Source organism: Oreochromis aureus, linkage group 9, assembly GCF_013358895.1.
Source record: "Oreochromis aureus strain Israel breed Guangdong linkage group 9, ZZ_aureus, whole genome shotgun sequence".
NCBI lineage: Eukaryota > Metazoa > Chordata > Actinopteri > Cichliformes > Cichlidae > Oreochromis > Oreochromis aureus.
The window spans coordinates 24744871-24762625 of NC_052950.1; the positions used below are offsets into that span (position 1 = coordinate 24744871).

Sequence of the window (17755 nt, forward strand, 5' to 3'; positions counted from 1 at the left end):
TGATCCAACCTACAGTGAAAGTTGAGTTTGCATCATTGCATAATGCCAACATTAGCAAAGTAATGTTGACGAACCCAAATATTTTCCTTTGAAGCACTTGACAACAGTGGGGATGCTGTTTAGCAATGAAAACCTAGGTCGAGTCCAAAGTGTTTTCTGACTTGGGGATTGTATCTTTCTTTTTTGATTTTTCTTTCTCTAGTGCACTTGCCCAATGTGTCAAGTTGACTCCTGGAAGATTCAAGTTAATCGTTTAAAATAGCTTGCCTTGTGTCCCATTTTGAGCTGCAAGTGTTCCAGGCACAGCCTCTACCAAAACGGTAACAATCTGGCTTCAAAATAAATAAATCCTAAATATTTAGCCACTCGTTGCTACTAACAACACAACAAGAATTTCTCATTGTGGCAAGCACTGCACCGACTGCCTCATATTCCAAAATGGGGAAAAAGTCTCCAAGTCTAAAGCATTCTTGACTGAATGTGGATGACGCTGATGATGTCGGCAGTAGCTCCAATTTATGACCTAAATCCCTGCACTAGTCATAGATGGGTGAGTCCTCTGGGTGTGGGAAGAACTACAGGGTTAAAGAAGAGAGGAAAAAAATAAAAGGATGCCAAAAAAGAGGACTTTAAGGTGACAAATGGAAAAAGCAGTTCAATAAAAGCAGACAACGAAGTGGGGGGCACTTTAAAGTCCTAAAAGTCCTTAGATGATGGATAAGCCAAAGACCAGAGCCAGAACTGCTCAGTGTTTTGGGAAAAAAGCCGTAGGCCTGAGACATATGGGTGGCAGTGGTTGAGAGCACATGTGAATCATGCACCTTTCAGTTTGGCAAGACGTTTTCCACCCAGCAGATGGATCATTGGGATCGAGTAAACACCTTTTTAGTGCCAGTTGAAAAGTCAGGAAAAGCGTTTCCCCGCTTAGTCGAGGGAAGAGATGGGCTGTTAAGTCGCAGTTGCTCAGATTTGGGTTCCCTGCTGGGTCAGTCCGATGGGGTGAAGCCAGAATGCACTCTTCTACTTAGACCTTTTTGTCAGATCCATTTAATGTTCTTTGGACAGTGGACAGTGGATTAGCAATGCGATATCCACGGGGTGCTGCTGCTCGCTGTGTGGAAGTTTGCTAAACAAGGTGGTTTCAGATTTACCCTTCTGTCAACACTTGTGTAACATCAGGGCTCTGCACTGCTGCAGTAGGGCTTGTACAGGATGGAGATGAACTCGCTACGCTACTTCTAATTTCCTGCCCTTGCCAGCTGCGATGACGTTTGTCCGAACGCTGTTCTCTGATATGGGGAGTATGTGCAGCCAAGAACAGATGCTTTCCCAGTTTAGCTGCCGTATTTCAACAACTGTTCTCTTTCCAGTTTCAAGTGAACTTTTAATGTTTTGTCTACTTCCTCATAGAATCTTATGACAATGTGCAATGCCTATGACTTCAGTTTTCTTTAGAATCAGTGGTGAAATGTGAGCAAAGCTTTGTTTTCGAAGTAAAACCAGGTCTAGATTGACTGAGCCCATCCCTCGTCCTCCTTTGCCCCTCTTTCTGCCTTCTTACGTCTCAGCCGATCACTGAGCTCCATCACATCCCCTGCAAATGGAAGCCAAATGGGCTGATTCGATTTTGGCCCAGTTGCTTTCAGATGATCATGATATATGACAATTTGGGGAGTTATCTCTGAGCTGCATGTGGAGTCAAAGCTATTGGCTCAAATCCCATCATAATGGGGCTCTTATCCACTAAATTGTGCATTGGTTTGTTCGCAGCACAGGGAAGATATTGTCACTACAGTTCGTTTTTATGTCAAGAGCCTCTTGTATCCTGGCAGCCTGTCTCAGGTTAAAAAAGATGACTGTAATCAGCACTCTGTCATATCTCTTAATTCAAATAGACACAACAGGGCACTGGAACAGAACGGACCTTCTTTGTATGGGAAGTCTCTTAGGGAGCAATTATGCAAGAATATCTTTGGCTCTTATAAAATATTTATTGCTCTTTTTTTTTCTGCAATTTTGAGCAATCCACTTTTTTAAGACTCCTGCATGTCCTGCAGGAACCTGCTATGCATCAGTCTTAATAGATATTAGAGTTTTTTGCCAGTTCTCAGGCGAATATCTCATTAGTGTCACAGTTTAAAATTAGATTTGACGTTATCCAGAGAGAGGGAAAAAGAGAGATGTTGTTGGCTTGATTGTGCTGTGCTGGGCTACATATAAGCCATCCAGAGTGTTACTAATTCCTTCAACTCTGGGATGAATGATACTTGAGGGCTAAGTCTGTACATACAGTGGAGCAGTGCAGAATAAAGAGACAAAGCTCAGTCCAGCTTCAGATCACTGTGGCATGAAAGGAATCCTCTGTTGGCGCTGGTTTCTGACTCCTTCCCCTCCACGAGAGACCACCGTTTTCCTGGTCTGGCCTCTGCAGACATTGTGGCCTTTCATCTCCCATTGCAACAGCAGCAGCTGCTCCTGGGCTCCTTTTGGCTCGGTGGGAGGCGTTTCCTGTTTGGTTGTGTCGTGAGTACTTGTGAGGTTATAGGCATGTGGCTAAACATTAAAGGCCAGAAAATAAACACCAAAAAATACACAAATGTGTCACAGACAAGCACGGATTATATTAAGGTTTGTGAAGCCCTGTGTGAAGCACCATTATTAGACACAGCTACCTTCTACATAGTGCTAAGTAACAATCAAGTAAAATACTAGAACTAGAACTTTAGTAAAGAGTCCATTCGATGCCATCTTGGGGTTTTGAGGGCGGATCCGATGGCAAAATCTTGGGTTCGTTGGCATCGAACATACCCTTGATATTCCTTATTTATGATGCTTGGAAAGAATAGAACAGACCAGAAATAAGTGAGCAAGCCCATAAACTCATTAAGAAAGTGTTTACAAAGGTCATCACTCAGGGCTGTTTTCCAGTAGACGTCTAAAGGACCAGAAGCCTTTTTTTTGCAACAACAGGTGCCGCCGACCGGCTGCTATTGGCACCTCTGTGTTGTTGTCATTTTCCATTGGAGAGAGAAAAAACAGATCTGAACTCCTAACAATTAGATTTCTGACTCTTTGATCGACTAGTTCTGGAGCTCTGGAAGTTGGTGCTTGCCTTGTGTGCACAAGTGACAGTCATCTGCCCAAATTTAGTAATACATGATCAAGTGTATTGAGAAATCCAAATTTCTCATGTCATTTGGAAGACAGCTGTATAGGAGTGTGACCAATAAATGAAACAATGGGTCAGTTTCAGTGAGAAAAGCAGCCACCAGAGGCATAAATGAAGCATTTGACCCTTGCAAAACATATGAAGGGACACGCTTCTCTGAAAAAGTGAAAACTGTGAGAACAGGATTTAAATATATAGTAAATTTCAGTTTATTCTTCTTTGAGACATTAGTGCGATGGCTCCAGCAGCTCTTGCAACAGTAACTCATCTTTGTTTAGTGTCTGTGTGCTTTTACCTCACTAATATGCTGAATTGCCGTGTTAGATTTAGATTAAGGCCCCAGTGATGAAAAGCACAGCCTCATGATTTAATTAAACCTTGTTAAGTTTTCTGTGTAACACACACCTTCACTTCTCTCATTTACAGACGGTGGACATCCATAAAGAGAAGGTGGCCAGGCGAGAGATCGGGATCCTGACCACTAACAAGAACACATCAAGGACTCATAAGATCATAGCGCCGGCCAATATGGAGCGGCCAGTCAGGTACATCAGGAAGCCAATTGACTACACTCTACTGGATGATGTCGGCCACGGCGTTAAGGTGAGCAGATTTTTCTTGTTTTGTGTGTATGTGTCTCTAATTTTCTGCTCACATATAATATTTCCCTCTGCTCAGTCCATTAGTTTTTCCATCTTCTTTTTCCTCTCCCTTCCCCCTCTTTGCTTTCTCGCCAGAGGTACTCCTATCTCCCTCTTTCTCCCCTCCCACTTTGTCTCTTTTTCTCGCTCAAACGGCGTCTCTTGTGCTTTCTCTTTCATCTTCAGAAAACACCCCTCTCTGACCCTGCAGGAAAATGTTTCAGTGTGGGTTAGTGGGAACTGGTTTGGGAGGGTGGAGATGGAGATGAACTAAAAAAAAAAGCAATTACATCATGTAGCTTTCAGAAAACAGCTCTGTTCTTGGATTGCTGTGAAAATGGTGAAAAGGCACTTTAGCCGCTCTCAAAATCTCATTATTGCGATGATGATATGATTCGATTTGTAGTTTATTTAACTTCAGTGTGAAAGGTAGCACAGAAGCTTTTTGATATGATAAACTCTTTAAAACAGAGACTCACCCCCAGCTCCCAGCCATTAGGGCTCGCTCTAGGGGTCGCTCGGTTGTCCCGACAGTGACATCATTTCCTGACAGCTGCAGGCATTTTTTCTATTTATTTATTTTTTTGGAGATCTCCATTCTCCCTCATGAGCGTCCTCTGCGCCATCAGTCAGCCAATCAATCTCAGCTGTCAGACAGATTGGATTAAAGACCTCGCCATTAGCGTCCCATAGTGTTACAGGCATTGATAAGACCGGATAAAAGCCATTGTGCCACTCTCAATTTGCTGTGTGGGGAGTTGCATTGAAGCCCTCTGTCACGGTTAATGGGATGTGAAACATTTTGTTAGGGTGTGTTTGTCACCACAGGGGCTAGACTTTCACCAGTAATTATGACTATTGAGCCGTAAATGTGTGGCTATTTACAGTTTCAGGAATCATAAAAGTAGGAGTCTTTCTTTCTTTGATTAAGATTCAGAGAAAATGAAATAATTGGCAGATACGGTTTACAAAAATAGATGGTGATAGTAGATTTGGAGTGGCGAAACAGATTTTTATTTTTGGGTTCAGACTGAAACTACCACAGAAAATATCACACAATCACAAACTTCAGAGATGTGGCTGAGCGATAGACCCAGAAATAAGAGATTTTAACAGACTGACAGTCCAGCCTCTTAAGTCTTTTTTTTCACAGCAGTGGATTGATGTGTCATATTTAGCTATTCTGCTACATGTGGTGCAGACGGCCCTGAAAGTATTGTAAGCTGGACAAACTTAATGATGCTATTTTTTTATTCCAGCTATCTTTTTTGCAATACGTCTTTGTTTTATTTTCTGTGCTTATCAAACATCTTTCCCTACATTGCTTAAAGAGGGGGGAAAAAAAGAAGTAACACTTGCAAACTTTGAGGTGAGGTTGTTGTCTCCACTGTTTCCATCTAGTAATGTTCATATCTAATTAAAACCAGGATCACCAGGCATAACTGTGCAATGAGGTCCATTTCAATCATCCCCAGTTCTGTACCTACTCTTTAGATTAAATACAAGAGGCGCTCAAAATTGGGCTTCGTCGATGCACAATAAATTCATATCACTGTAAGCGTCGTGCTCCTGCACGGCTGCTTTAAAGCCGTTTGAGTCTATTTTAAGATCATCACGTAGTACTCGGAGCCTAATCTCTGTGGATTTTCTGCCTTAAACGTCTTTGTCTATGCCGCGTTTAACTGGTGAACGTGGGGAGCACACACCCGCACATCCGGCAGCCCTACATCACTCACCTCCTCTCATCTATGCATGTCGAGAGCCAGAGAGCGATCGATACGCAACATCAATACTCCACATTAATTCATAGCGCATGCTGCAATGGCAGCTGTCAGAAGTCTGAACGTCTGTAGCCGCGTTTTATTTACTGACCAGAATCAATACCTTAATATGAGTTCAGATCGTGCATATCGGCTCCAGTTTGCTTTCAGACTTACTGCGTCTGCCCGAGGGTTAGCTTTGGCCTAAATGTTGAGTTGGCTTTACGACCTTACAAAAAGTTTGTGTTAGACACCTGCGGAGAGGAAAAAAAAATTGGTTTGCTAACATACATTATTGAATAAAAGTTTTTCTATAAAAGGGAGGTGGAAAAAAAGAAGGAAGATGAAATTCATGTGGTATAAACAAACAGAACACAGCAGTAATCACTGCAGTCTCACAACTGACAGATCAGGACGCTCCTGCAGGCTTTCTGACAGCGACATGACGCTTTTTAGCTTTAATACGAAAGATGAGATTTATTCTTCCAGTCAGATGATGCTTAATCTAGTCAGCGAGGCTTTCAGGAATGCACCAGGCACATCGGCTGTTTGAAGTCAGATTTCAGTCCTTTGATATTCTGTCTTGTGTCAGTTAGGAGTTTACAAGATTACTAAAGGGATAGTTCAAGTTCTTCATGAGTCGACAAAGACGGCGGCTGCTGTTATTCCTCTGCGTCGGGGATGTTTCTGGTAACTCGTTTCCTAGTTGAGTAAAAATCAGACTAATCCACTGCTGTGAGTGTATGAAAACAGTCACAAGTGAGCACAATTCTAATCTTAAACATTGTCTGTAAAAATATTTAAGCTATATGAAAGAATCAGTCACATTCATCAGAAATGGTTGGGGCTTTCCACTCTGCAGAACGTTGCACATTATTTTTCAGAAGAAACCTCATCAGGACTCTCTCGCTGCAGGCAAATGTTAGAAGCCCCTGATATTGTGGTGCAGCCAGGCATGGCTGTACGATCGTATTTGATTTTTACCATTAGTTTAATGATTCATCACTGATATATCATTAAACTGATGGTTCATAATGGCCCGGTTAGAACCAACAGTTAAGTGGTGTTGTGTTCCAACTAGAGACTGTATAAAACATGGACGTTACACAGTAGTTTTGGCCTCCACCAACACTTCGAGCCTTAACATTGGTCAAATAAATTCAATGAAATGCAACAACGGCGCAAACACGGTAGAGAGCTCTAGTTCAGGGATGTGAATTAGTTGAGGCGAGGCCTGTCAGATCCATTCAGCTGCCTCTGCAAATCAAACCTATCAAAGGAGCCCATGTGGTTTTGGAGCAAGCCTCAAGTAGAGGAACTGCAATTTTTGGCGGATCATCTTTACATTAATTATTTATTTATTTCTTAAGCACCGCAGGCTGCTCCCTTGGTGGCTGCTAGTTAGGGCAGCAATGGTTAATTGTCCAGGGGCAATTGTTCAGTTCTGGCAGATGTGATAACACCCGACAAGCTACTGATACAAGACCTTTACCCTAAGCAGCTGCAGGCATGCTCAGATTTCACACAAAGACAGTAGGTTGCAGGCGAGAGCGCTGTAACTTTAACTGGTTACAGTTGTTAAGTTTTGCCTTAAAAACCTTAAATGAGCATTTTCAGCTGCTTTTTTTTAAAGATCAGTCACATTAAACTCCAGTTGCAGCAGCTGCTTCACAAGAAGAGCTGCACCACATTAAATAAGTTCAATGCTTCCAAAGGGAAGCTGCAGTTAACACAGCTTTAATAAGATATATTAACTGGACCTCCGGCAGTGTCTGTTGCCTTCATACACCTTTGACACACTGCAGAGCTGTAGCTTCTTTTTTTTCACCCTGAATCTGTCAGTCCATAATTCACCTTTGATGTCAGTAAAGCATTTCCACACTGCCCATCTGTTTTATTTATTTATTTATTTTGTACAGCAGAACAGAGATACAGCATTTGCCAGGAAGATAAGGCGAGGCAGTAGTGGGCCTTGGCATTTCCAGCATGACCTAGATTGTAAATTGAATCTCTTCTAGCTGTGATAACCTGAGGAGAGTGAAATTTGAACTTGAAGTTAGCCTTTCGCAGCTGCACTGAAGGCGTTTCCTGTTTTTAAGCGCGCAAAGGTCTTCTCCTGTTGACCTGTGCTATGAATTTACTCTTGATTTCATCCGTTCTTTCTGTTGTGGTCCTGTGACGCTACAGTGCTTTCTGCAAAGGCCACTGGGGAAGCTGCATTATAGATGAGCCACTTGACTCTGTAGTTGTCAAACTGCAGATCAACCCCACTGCTATGCTGGCTCTGTTTTTAGACAGAAAGCCACACAAGTAGGAGTTTTTAATTCATTTTTTTTAGGGGTGCCAGTGAAGCGATGATTTGAAATTATCCAGTTCACATCATGCAAAATGCATAAAAGGTTACCAAAGGTTGGAGTGGTTCTCTGCAACCTTTTCTGATGTCATTTTGTCGATGCACAAAAATAAATTCTTCAGTTTCTTTTGCCATCAGATCCCTGAGAAATCTTTGCTGTCTGGCTCTTGCTCTGGGTGTGGTGCTGTAGTAAAGGGCACGAGTCAGGAAACTGTGTTTTTCTATAAATGGCATGATTTTTAACTACTGACCTTCTGAGGTCTTGCTACAAGTTAACAGTATAAATACAAGGAGGAATCGTTTTTCTGCTGCTCGCTTAACTTGGACTGATCCATTTACATGTGGCTGTTTTGACATGCCCTCTTTCTGTCTCTCTCTCCTGTGTTTTTTTTTTTTTCCTTCGCCCACACTAAGTGGCTAAAAGCCAAGGTAAGTCTGCTTTGTCACATGACCCATTTTGCTCCGATGTATTATTGATAGATTTGTTCAACTCCCTTCCACGGCAGACTCGTCCTCGTGTGATTGCTGTCATCATCTCCCATGTTACTTCACATTAACTGACCTGTAGTCCTCCCACAGATGAGCGTAGTCTTTATCACACTCCCTTGTCTATTTACCAACCGTGTATGTGTTGTTATTTACTTTTCATGTTGTGTACTCATCCCTTAATGTCACGTAGTTTGTTTAATGCTTACGGGTTTCCCAGATAACTGCTGTTACTCCAAAATTCCATCAGAGTGTAAACTGCACACCCTGGGGGAGGGATTACATCTCTCCTCAGATATTACGCTGTGTCATCTGGGCAGCCTGTAATAGTAGATTTTTATCACATTAGTAATATTCACCCACTGTGACTGGAGGAATGTGTGCATAAAATAAGCTTCTTCTGGGGTTTCTTTCCAACCACAGCAACATGGAAACAATCAGTCGATCAGAGGAGGAACACTATCGAGGACCAATCCGCCGACGCAAAAGCCGCCCAGTCCGCCGATGTCCGGGCGTGGCACGCTTGGGTAAGAGTTCCATCACAGTCAACAGAAAAAGAAGCCCAGTCCTGTAATTATGAATAATTTATGCACATCACTTGTCTTTATTTTTTGCTTTATAAGTCCAAGAGATAAAAAGACTGGGCACATTTGCTGAGGAGTAAACTTGATGGATCACTGGTCACTTTTGCTGGAAAATAAGCTGATAAGTGGCAGGATCCAGAAAAAGAAACATGCAGGACTGTTGTAGTGCGCCCTGCCCTGATGCACAAACACAGTCACAGACACTGATCAGATATTAATTCCACGGATAAACAGCGATGTTTAGCGCGCCTCATCCAGCTGGGTAAACTGATAGGATTTACAACGGTTTAGTGGACGCATCCACAACGTTCAGATAGTAGGCTTTACGCTCAGTGATGATCATTCTTTTTTTTTGATATTACCATAATTTGTTTATCACTTTTCATTTTTGGGCCACTCCAGACGCAACACGCCCTACAAGACCCTGGAGCCAGTGAAGCCGCCCACGGTTCCCAACGACTACATGACCAGCCCCGCCCGACTAGGCAGCCAGCACGGCCAGCAGCAGAGCCCCGGGCGCACGGCTTCACTCAGCCAGAGGCAACGCACGCACAGGTAGATGAGGAAAGAGGGAAAAATCAATGCATGCAGCTATGCAGATACAGGAGCTTTTAAAAAATGAGGATCTGTTGCTTTTCTGTAAACAAACAGACCATCCTCAAGAAGTATTTCACATTATTAGACAGATTTAAATTCATGCTGCGCATTAAATGACAACACGCCAGCTCATCTCCTTTGACACTGGAACCACAGTGAGGATCGTTTTGACCCTGTCCTGCAGCAACAACAATAACAACGACAGCACTGGCAAAAAAAAAGTCAGAAGATAAGATTATAAGTAAGATTTGGCAAAGTAAGGATTTGGAATTAAGTTTTAGGATCTAAGATCCCGTCCACAACCCGTTCAACCCCGCAGTAACTGTAATTGATAGATAACAATACATTTTAGTTAGCTCCTCCCGATGTTATAGCTGTCTTCATCTCAGTATGTTTTTGAACAATTAGTGTTTAAAGGTAGCCAGACATGCTGGGAATGTTGAGGTAAAAGTTGAGATTTTATATAAAAGATGTACATGTATACTGTGATGTCACCCAGCAATTTTCTGAAATGTTTTTTTAAGTCATGAGCAAACAAATTTGAGTCCATCCAGCCATGTTGGGAGTTTTTCCCAGCCATCACAGGGAGACAGGCGGTGCACACCCTGGACAGTCTGCTGGTCTACCGCAGAGTCAGAATATTTTAATGATAATGTTTCCAGTATAGTGATGCAGATACCTGCTAATTCTGGCTAAGCAACACACAAATAAACAACTACACTTTGACACTGAAGAAAAACACAGCACAAACTACTTAACGACTTGTAGTACAATTAACTACACATAACATTCCAGTACAGACATAAAAAGTAAAAAGGCTGAAGAAGTGTGGTTGTAGCACGTGAGAGGAAAACAATCCGAATATATGACCAAAAACTGACCAAATATTGACGCTAGAAGAGGATAAGAGAGTCACAGAAAAGCTACTTTCATGCAGAGTACAGTTTAAAATCTGCAATGCTAATCAGCAGCTTTTTATGAACAGTGCAACAGGCACGTAACACTTTTTTTCCAAAATTTTGAAAGGTTGAAGTGGAATTGGGTGTTCCAGCTACACTGCTAAAACTGCTCACTGAATATAAACCTAGGGTATGAGTAATGTGTGTAAAGCATCTATCCAAAAACACCGGTCCCCTCTATGTCAGATAGTTCTAATCTCTTCATTTAGTTCAGCGGCTTAGAGCACTTTCACACCTCTTCGTCTCCTCCACTACACTAAATCCAGCATTTGTCTGACAAGGATTGGAGGGCTTCTGAATCACTCTGATATTAATATCTGTAAAAGCCTTTGAAATAAAGTGCTGTTTAAAAAAAGAAAAAAAAGAAAGAAAGAAAAAGTCAGCCACAGCATGGAACCCCTTGAACATTACTCTCAAGGATTGTTCCCCAGAATTCTCCTGGAGCTTTCATCAAATTTGAGTTACGAGTGAGTGAAGTCTCCTCATTAGCTAAAAAGCCTGTAATGCTGGCTGTGATGCTCGTAAATATTACGTATTTATGAGCAAATATGAAGTTATTTTATTTATTTTGAAACCGTCTTTGTCCAACTTCCCTTTTAGCCTCATGTTCGTTGCTGTTCTGCCTCATCTGTTAAAACGTAACCTCACGTATTTGAATGTGCACAGTTTTAGGTTCTTTGGTGTCACCGTTGCCGATCTGCTCTGATGTCCCCTTAACTGAATGCTGTCCTCAGAGTCCCAAACTCCCTGCTGCAGCTAATATCGCTGTGGCATCACTATTTGATTACACTGCCTGGAAGTAAGCTGTGCTTTTTCAGCTCATCAGTCTCTGTCATCTTCAGCTGAGGTCTGAATTCAATATAGGCTCCCATGTGCTCCTGCTACACTTTCCCTGCTATTATCTAATATCTTTGTATAGGAGCGATTACACTCTTGCATGTAGGTAACGTTTTATTTTAGGAGCCGTGCTAATTTTAGTCACCGCAGAATGCTTGGAGTAAAAATTTGCCCTAATCTAGCCATTACAGGTTTGGATATCTGGACAGAGTCTGTATGTTAAAGATGGTGTTTGGCTTTGTGGACAATGCATGTACCAAAATACAAACGTTAAACATAGTTCCCGCAGAACTATCAACTTCCTCTTTAACTGCTATACCCATGTTCTTTATGTCATTATAAATCAATTTAAAAGTGCAAATGGATGGTTTGCTATCTTTCTGTTATAGGGTACCCCAACAGCACAGCCCAAAAAATGTTTGCTGTGCAAATCATACAAAACATTTGTGCCATGTAAAGGACTTGATTTGAAATCAGCTGTTCTTACGGTTAGATTACGGTTACATACACAGATGCATAAAATGAGTCACAAATGCACAACTGTGGAAGTACAGATTAAAAGCTTTATAGATTTATTGCTGTTTAAACTCACTACCGCCGTCAGGTCAGGTTTGGTGTTGCTTCTGCAACTTTAAAAGTGGGAAGTCCGACGGTTCCGGTGTGCCAAAAAATAATTGCTGGTATTTAAACTGTTAGGCTGTCAAACATATCTGTCAAAAATGATGTCAAGTCTTTTTAAACCAGAAAAAAGAGACACTGCAAAGAGCTTTTGGAAAAGTGACTTTACATATCTGTATTTATTCTGTATATCCTATATTTATCGGATATATCCTACATTATATCCAGATCTGGCTGAGCTGGGGAGGCAGAAAAAGCAAGGACAGGATTGATTTTAATGTAACGCAGAGTCAAAAAGGTACTGGCAGAACAGGTAGTTTCCTTATTTTATACATAACCCCTTTTTTAAAATCCTGTTGACTGCAGTCTTCATCAGTATAACCAAAGAGATTAGATATAAACAAAAAAAAATTAAATCACTTTTTGGCTCAACACTGGCTTGAAATTCCAGTTAGGAATGAAACCTCAAATATAAATTAGCTGCCTATTTACAGTGAGTACGGATAAATACCAGACGACTACCTTTAAATATCAGTGTCACAGATGGCTTTAAAAGGTGAATGCCTCTTTCCAGGCGATGGTACTCGTGTACGCTACAGACTGCTTTTATTTTTCGTTCATTTTCATGGAGAAAGCTGTTTTTCCCATATTGGCTCCAGAGATTTTTGTCAGTTGTGAGCAAGTGAGCTGGAACTTTCTTACGCCTCAGTTAATTTATCAACAGTTCCCTGTATTAAGTACAGACTGAAAGAAGGAGGCGGAGCAGCGGAGAAAGAGCTCATTGCTTTTATTTCACACCATTTTGAAACAAAGACTGCTAAAGAAAGCTAAAGCAGGGGAAGAGATAAATGGGTTGGCAAGAGAACGGTAAGTTATAGAGGGATTAGAAAGGATAAATCCAAATCACAGAGATGAGGAGGTAGGGTGTTGACTTTAAAAGAGGGATGGCACAATATTGTTTAGCCTCTGTAGTCACAGACAGTTAGCTCCTACTGCCACCATCGTCCTTTAGAGGAGTAACTCCCGCTGTTTGTGCCCGGAGAGCCCCCAGGGCTTGACTGACACAGATCAGAGAGGAGGAGAGGGCAGAGGGGAGGGGAGGAGGGGTGAAGGGAAAGGGGGATAAAGGGATGTGGGGGAGGTGGGAGTGAGCAGGGGTTCAGCGGGGTGGAAGGAATCAGAGGAGATGAGAGAGAAAGGGGTTCTGGTAGATGAATGGGGAATCACTTTACAGGCGATGAAGAGATCAGAGAAAGAGGTCAAGGGATGGTTAAGGGTGAGGGGGGGATCAGTTGAAAAACAAGGATGAAAGCGGCAGGGGAAAAAAAGAAGAGGTGGGATGAGGGGTTGGAGCAGAAATGAGGATCAAGGCCAGCCCGAGAGATAGCGAAAGAGCGAGACGAGGGATTTATTTGTCCTGGCCATTGATCTATGAGCTTTAGGGTCATGTACAGGGTGAAAATGCAGAGCTGACATACACATGACCTGCATCCAAGTGCTGGGCAAAGCTGCTGAAATCCAGTAAAAACATTATGTCTGATCAAAGCTCCTTTCAGTTGCTCCTTTATTCACACGGGGTGACAGAAGAGCGGAGCAGGTAGCACCACATATTTGACGTAGCTAATTGTTATGCCAAATGCCTTTTGTGACACAACCCATAAAGGCTTTGTCTCTATGTGGGGTGGAATGGACAGAGACTTGTAAGCCAAGTCTGTAAAAACAATGTCTTTTATACTTTTTTTAAAGATATGCTTGTTATTAGGATTTTATGTCATGGATTTTCCACAGAATCTCCTTTTAAATGTTTTATGATCCATGCATTTTTCTTCTACCGCATATCTGGGTCGCGGCGACAGCAGCCTGCGCAGAGAAACCCAGACTTCTCTCACACCGCCCACCTCTTCCAGCGAGTCCTGGGTCTTCCCCGGGGCCTTCTCCCAGTAGGACATGCCCCTAATACCTCGCCTACTGGGAGGTGTCCAGGAGGCATCAAGTCAGATGCCTGAACTGACTACTTTTAATGTGGAGGAGCAGCGGCTCTACTCAGAGTCCCTGTTGAATGACTGAGCTCCTCACTGTATCTCTAAGGGGGAGCCGAGGCACCTTTTGAAGGAAACTGATTTCCAATACTTCGCTCGGATCGCGTGACCGTAGGTGAGGGCAGGAAGGTAGATGGACCAGTAAATCGACAGCTTCACTTTTCTGCTTAGCTTTACCACAAAAGATCAGTACAGCATCCACATCACTGTACTGGTTTTATGAATTTATTACGAGTGGAATATTTTTTGAGAACAGTAGATAATTTGTCAGAAGAAAATATGAAAATTGCCTGTGATGGTGGGTCCTGGGAACACATCATGTCTTAAAATTTAAGTCCAACACATCAAAATATTTGATTTATAATTTCAGGAAGTTGAAAAAGTTGTTTATCTGTAGCTTTTGTTATTTAAACAAAGCTAATGAATATTCACCTCATTCTTTAACATGACTCCATACATCCTTTTTCTTAACTGCAGCGTTGAGTGAGAGGCAGGATCCACAGTTCACAGGTCACCAGTTCATCACAGAGAGACAACTGTCACATCCACATCTACACTCAATTTAGTCACCAGTTAGTCTAACAAATAACTCGCACAAAGAGCCATCCAGTGATAGACACTGCAGATTTGTTCAGGCTATAAATGCAGTGGTGTGAGGCGTTAATTCATGCGTCACACTTATTCCTGTACCAGTAAATCTACAGTCACACAAATTCCACATAATACTGGGTGTGTAGTAGGAAAACATTCACAAATATGTGCGTTGGTATGATAAATTCAAATTTCAATAATCTTTAAATCCTGCTGACTAACCTGCTGACTAAATGTGTGCTAGCTACATTAAGCGTGCGTGCTTATGTGTGGCCTGCTTAAACTGATGTGCAGACTGATGTTCCGGTTATACAGTCACGTCTTTGTTCCTTTTATTTCGTTCTCTAAAAATAAATCATGCGGAACATTTAGACGTGTTTGGCAAGGCCTCGTATCATGTACAACAAAGTGACTGTTCCCCCCCATTACTCTCAAAGCAAGGCTTAATGTTGGTGATTATCATCCACACTATATGATGATCACTGTAAATTTGTGTTTGGGGGGCAATTGGAGTGTCACAAGTAAGATATTTTAAGGTGGTTTGCATGCTGAATGCTTAAATACCCTCTTAAATCCTGGAATATTTACTTTTTATTCAGTTTCTTTGATAGACTGTGACCAAAAATGCTTCAATAGGGTGACTCATGTCTTTTTCACTTGGGTGTGTCACCCTGCAGCTCAGTCTTAACAAGCCAATAGACTGAATAAGTGTGGAAGAGCAAAGTCACCCTGGAGTATTACTTAAAAATGTGGAGTTTGCGGCCTTTTACTTCTAAATGGGACATAAGCAGCGAAGAAGCAAGAGTCCCCTATATCTGCAATGTTACCTGCTGTGCAGTCTAAGCAGGTTGCCCTGAATAAAACAATGTCCTCTTTTTCCTTCTGTCTCTCTCCTCCCTCAGTGGAAGCAGCGGGGGCAGCGGCAGCAGAGAGAACAGTGGCAGCAGTGGAATTGGCATTCCCATCGCCGTGCCTACACCCTCCATCCCCAACTCTGGACCAGGTGAGCTTGACAGTGATGGTGACTTAAACAGTAAACGGTAACAATCAACCAGTCGGTGTCCAAAATGGGATGATTTTTTTCAGTGAGGCTACTGTTGCAGCCAGCTTGCCTCTGAGATTTTTTAAAAAAACTGAAAAAAGTCTTTTTTTTTTTTTTTTCAAGCTTCTTTTTTCTTTTTTCTTTTTCTTACCTTGATAAGAAATGCAGGGAGAAATATTTGCTTTAATAAGTAAGAAATCTGTGTAAACCCTCAGGAATGTCGTCACTTGAGTTCTGGTGTTTTCTCCACCCAGTTAAAATGAGATGATGACACTACAGGACTGCGCTGTTTGGCAAGCTGCACACCATAGACTTCAACTAAATAAGGTCTGGATGTAGCTTCCAGGTCAGAAATGGTCACCAGAGGGCGACTCCTCTTGTTTAAAGATGAGTCCAGTTTCACAGAAGTCAATGAGAAGATGATCCTACAGCTCAGTTGATATTTGACCTCAGTAAACATCTCCTAATGAGAATGTGTCCTTATACATTAGTTTTAGCTAATAGCTAATGCAACAGTGTTCATTTGTTTAAAGTCATTATCATTATATAGAGTAAAATATACAATAAAAACAGTATGCAAGGTGACAACCTTGGACTTCATGAACATCTGGGACAGATCACTGTTGCTACTAATTGTCCATCTTTTAGGTACAGTCTATGGTGTGTTCTCTGTAAATCAAACTTTAAACACATACATGTCTCAATCAATATATGGCTAAAAAATGGAATTTAAATAAGTGTTTTTAAGCGTAAAATCTGAATATATGATGAAGTTTGATAAAGTGTAAATGTATGACGCTTTTGGCAGATAGAGAGAGTGTGCATCACAAAGCCTATGTTTACCAGACAGGGATTATGGAGCCCCATTGTGTTCTAAGCACAGCTGATTCTCTATCCTACTGTGTAAATAGGCCAAGCTGTGTGAGGCCTGACACTTTACAGTTAAACAGTAAAGCCCACGTAACACGACGAGCTGCTACACGTGGTGTCGCACTGTACTGTGATCACTGCGGTGATGGTGCTGCGTTTAAGTTTGGAGTATTGTAGGTTGACGTAGCAGCTGTTTTACCTCGGCGCCGGGATCAGGCCAGCAGCACAGGACTATCCACAGCACTCCTTCTCTCTCTCTTTCTCTGTGATGTGCAAGCTGGTCGCCATGGAAACACTCGATTCATACCGCAAAGGAGTGTGTCCAAGTGCGCTCCGTCTCGGAGAAGTCGAAGCGCTCCTCCAGGCCCGGAGGGTTCTTAAGTAAATTGATATGATGTTATGTAATAGAGGTGTAGGAGGCGGCGAGGACACGCTCTGCTCCTGCCTCACCGCTAAATGGTCACTAACGTGAATCCTCCTTTCAGTCCCAACCATGCCTGCTCCCCCGGGAGCCCCTCCGCCTCCCCCACCCCCTCCTCCTCTACCTCCACCTGCTCCTCCCATGGCCGGGATGGGCCCTCCAGCACCACCGCCGCCGCCGCCTCCACCCATAGGTGAGATTCCTCGAAGCTCCAGAGCCGCTTGTGTGACCTCTGCCGACTGGATGGCGGATCATCACCGTGGTGTCACGGAGGAGATGCACAAAATAAGGGTGCTGTGGGTGCCGATGTCCGTCTGTGCACACTGCAAGCAAAGGGTCTTCTTATCATATCTTATCATAGCTTTCCTTTTTAAAAAAATCAAGAATAAAGCAACAGAAACAGCCGCATCTTCTCTAAGAGATTTCTCTGTCATCCACTTAGGCTGAAGCAGTATTCACAAAATGAGAAAACATTATTAAGGAAATGGGAGAGAAAGATAAAAATCTAATTGTGCTCTCGACGAGCGTTGGCCATGACGAGCTTTCCCCAGCCAAGAAACTCGCTGAACTAAACACGTCAGCCAAAGATTTCTGGGTTGTTCAGCTCTGTCGTTGCTTGCAGTGTGGACAGAGTTTCGTGCTTCTGTTAAGCACAGTGTGACATTTAACTTAATCCTTCACGGTGGTGGTTTTGGTGGTGGTGGTGCTCTTCTTCACTGAAGTGTAATCGGTTAATACAGAAGTCTCATGTCACCTAGGGCATGGCTAAAGTTAATTAGTGCCTGTAA

General features: G+C 42.5%; 1 protein-coding gene across 6 annotated transcripts in view; it reads left to right on the top strand.

Annotated features, from left to right (window-relative positions):
- The window catches only part of abi1a (abl-interactor 1a), a 50960-nt gene that overhangs the window by 25401 nt on the left and 7804 nt on the right, over positions 1-17755 (top strand). For 3 of the 6 annotated variants that reach the window (XM_039617245.1, XM_039617246.1, XM_039617249.1), the window contains exons 3-7: positions 3596-3772; positions 8833-8936; positions 9396-9548; positions 15537-15637; positions 17032-17160. In XM_039617245.1, coding sequence (XP_039473179.1) covers positions 3596-3772; positions 8833-8936; positions 9396-9548; positions 15537-15637; positions 17032-17160 — 664 coding nt within the window. The remainder of the gene's footprint in view (positions 1-3595; positions 3773-8832; positions 8937-9395; positions 9549-15536; positions 15638-17031; positions 17161-17755) is intronic. The other 3 variants (XM_039617247.1, XM_039617248.1, XM_039617250.1) reach the window with 1 other exon arrangement.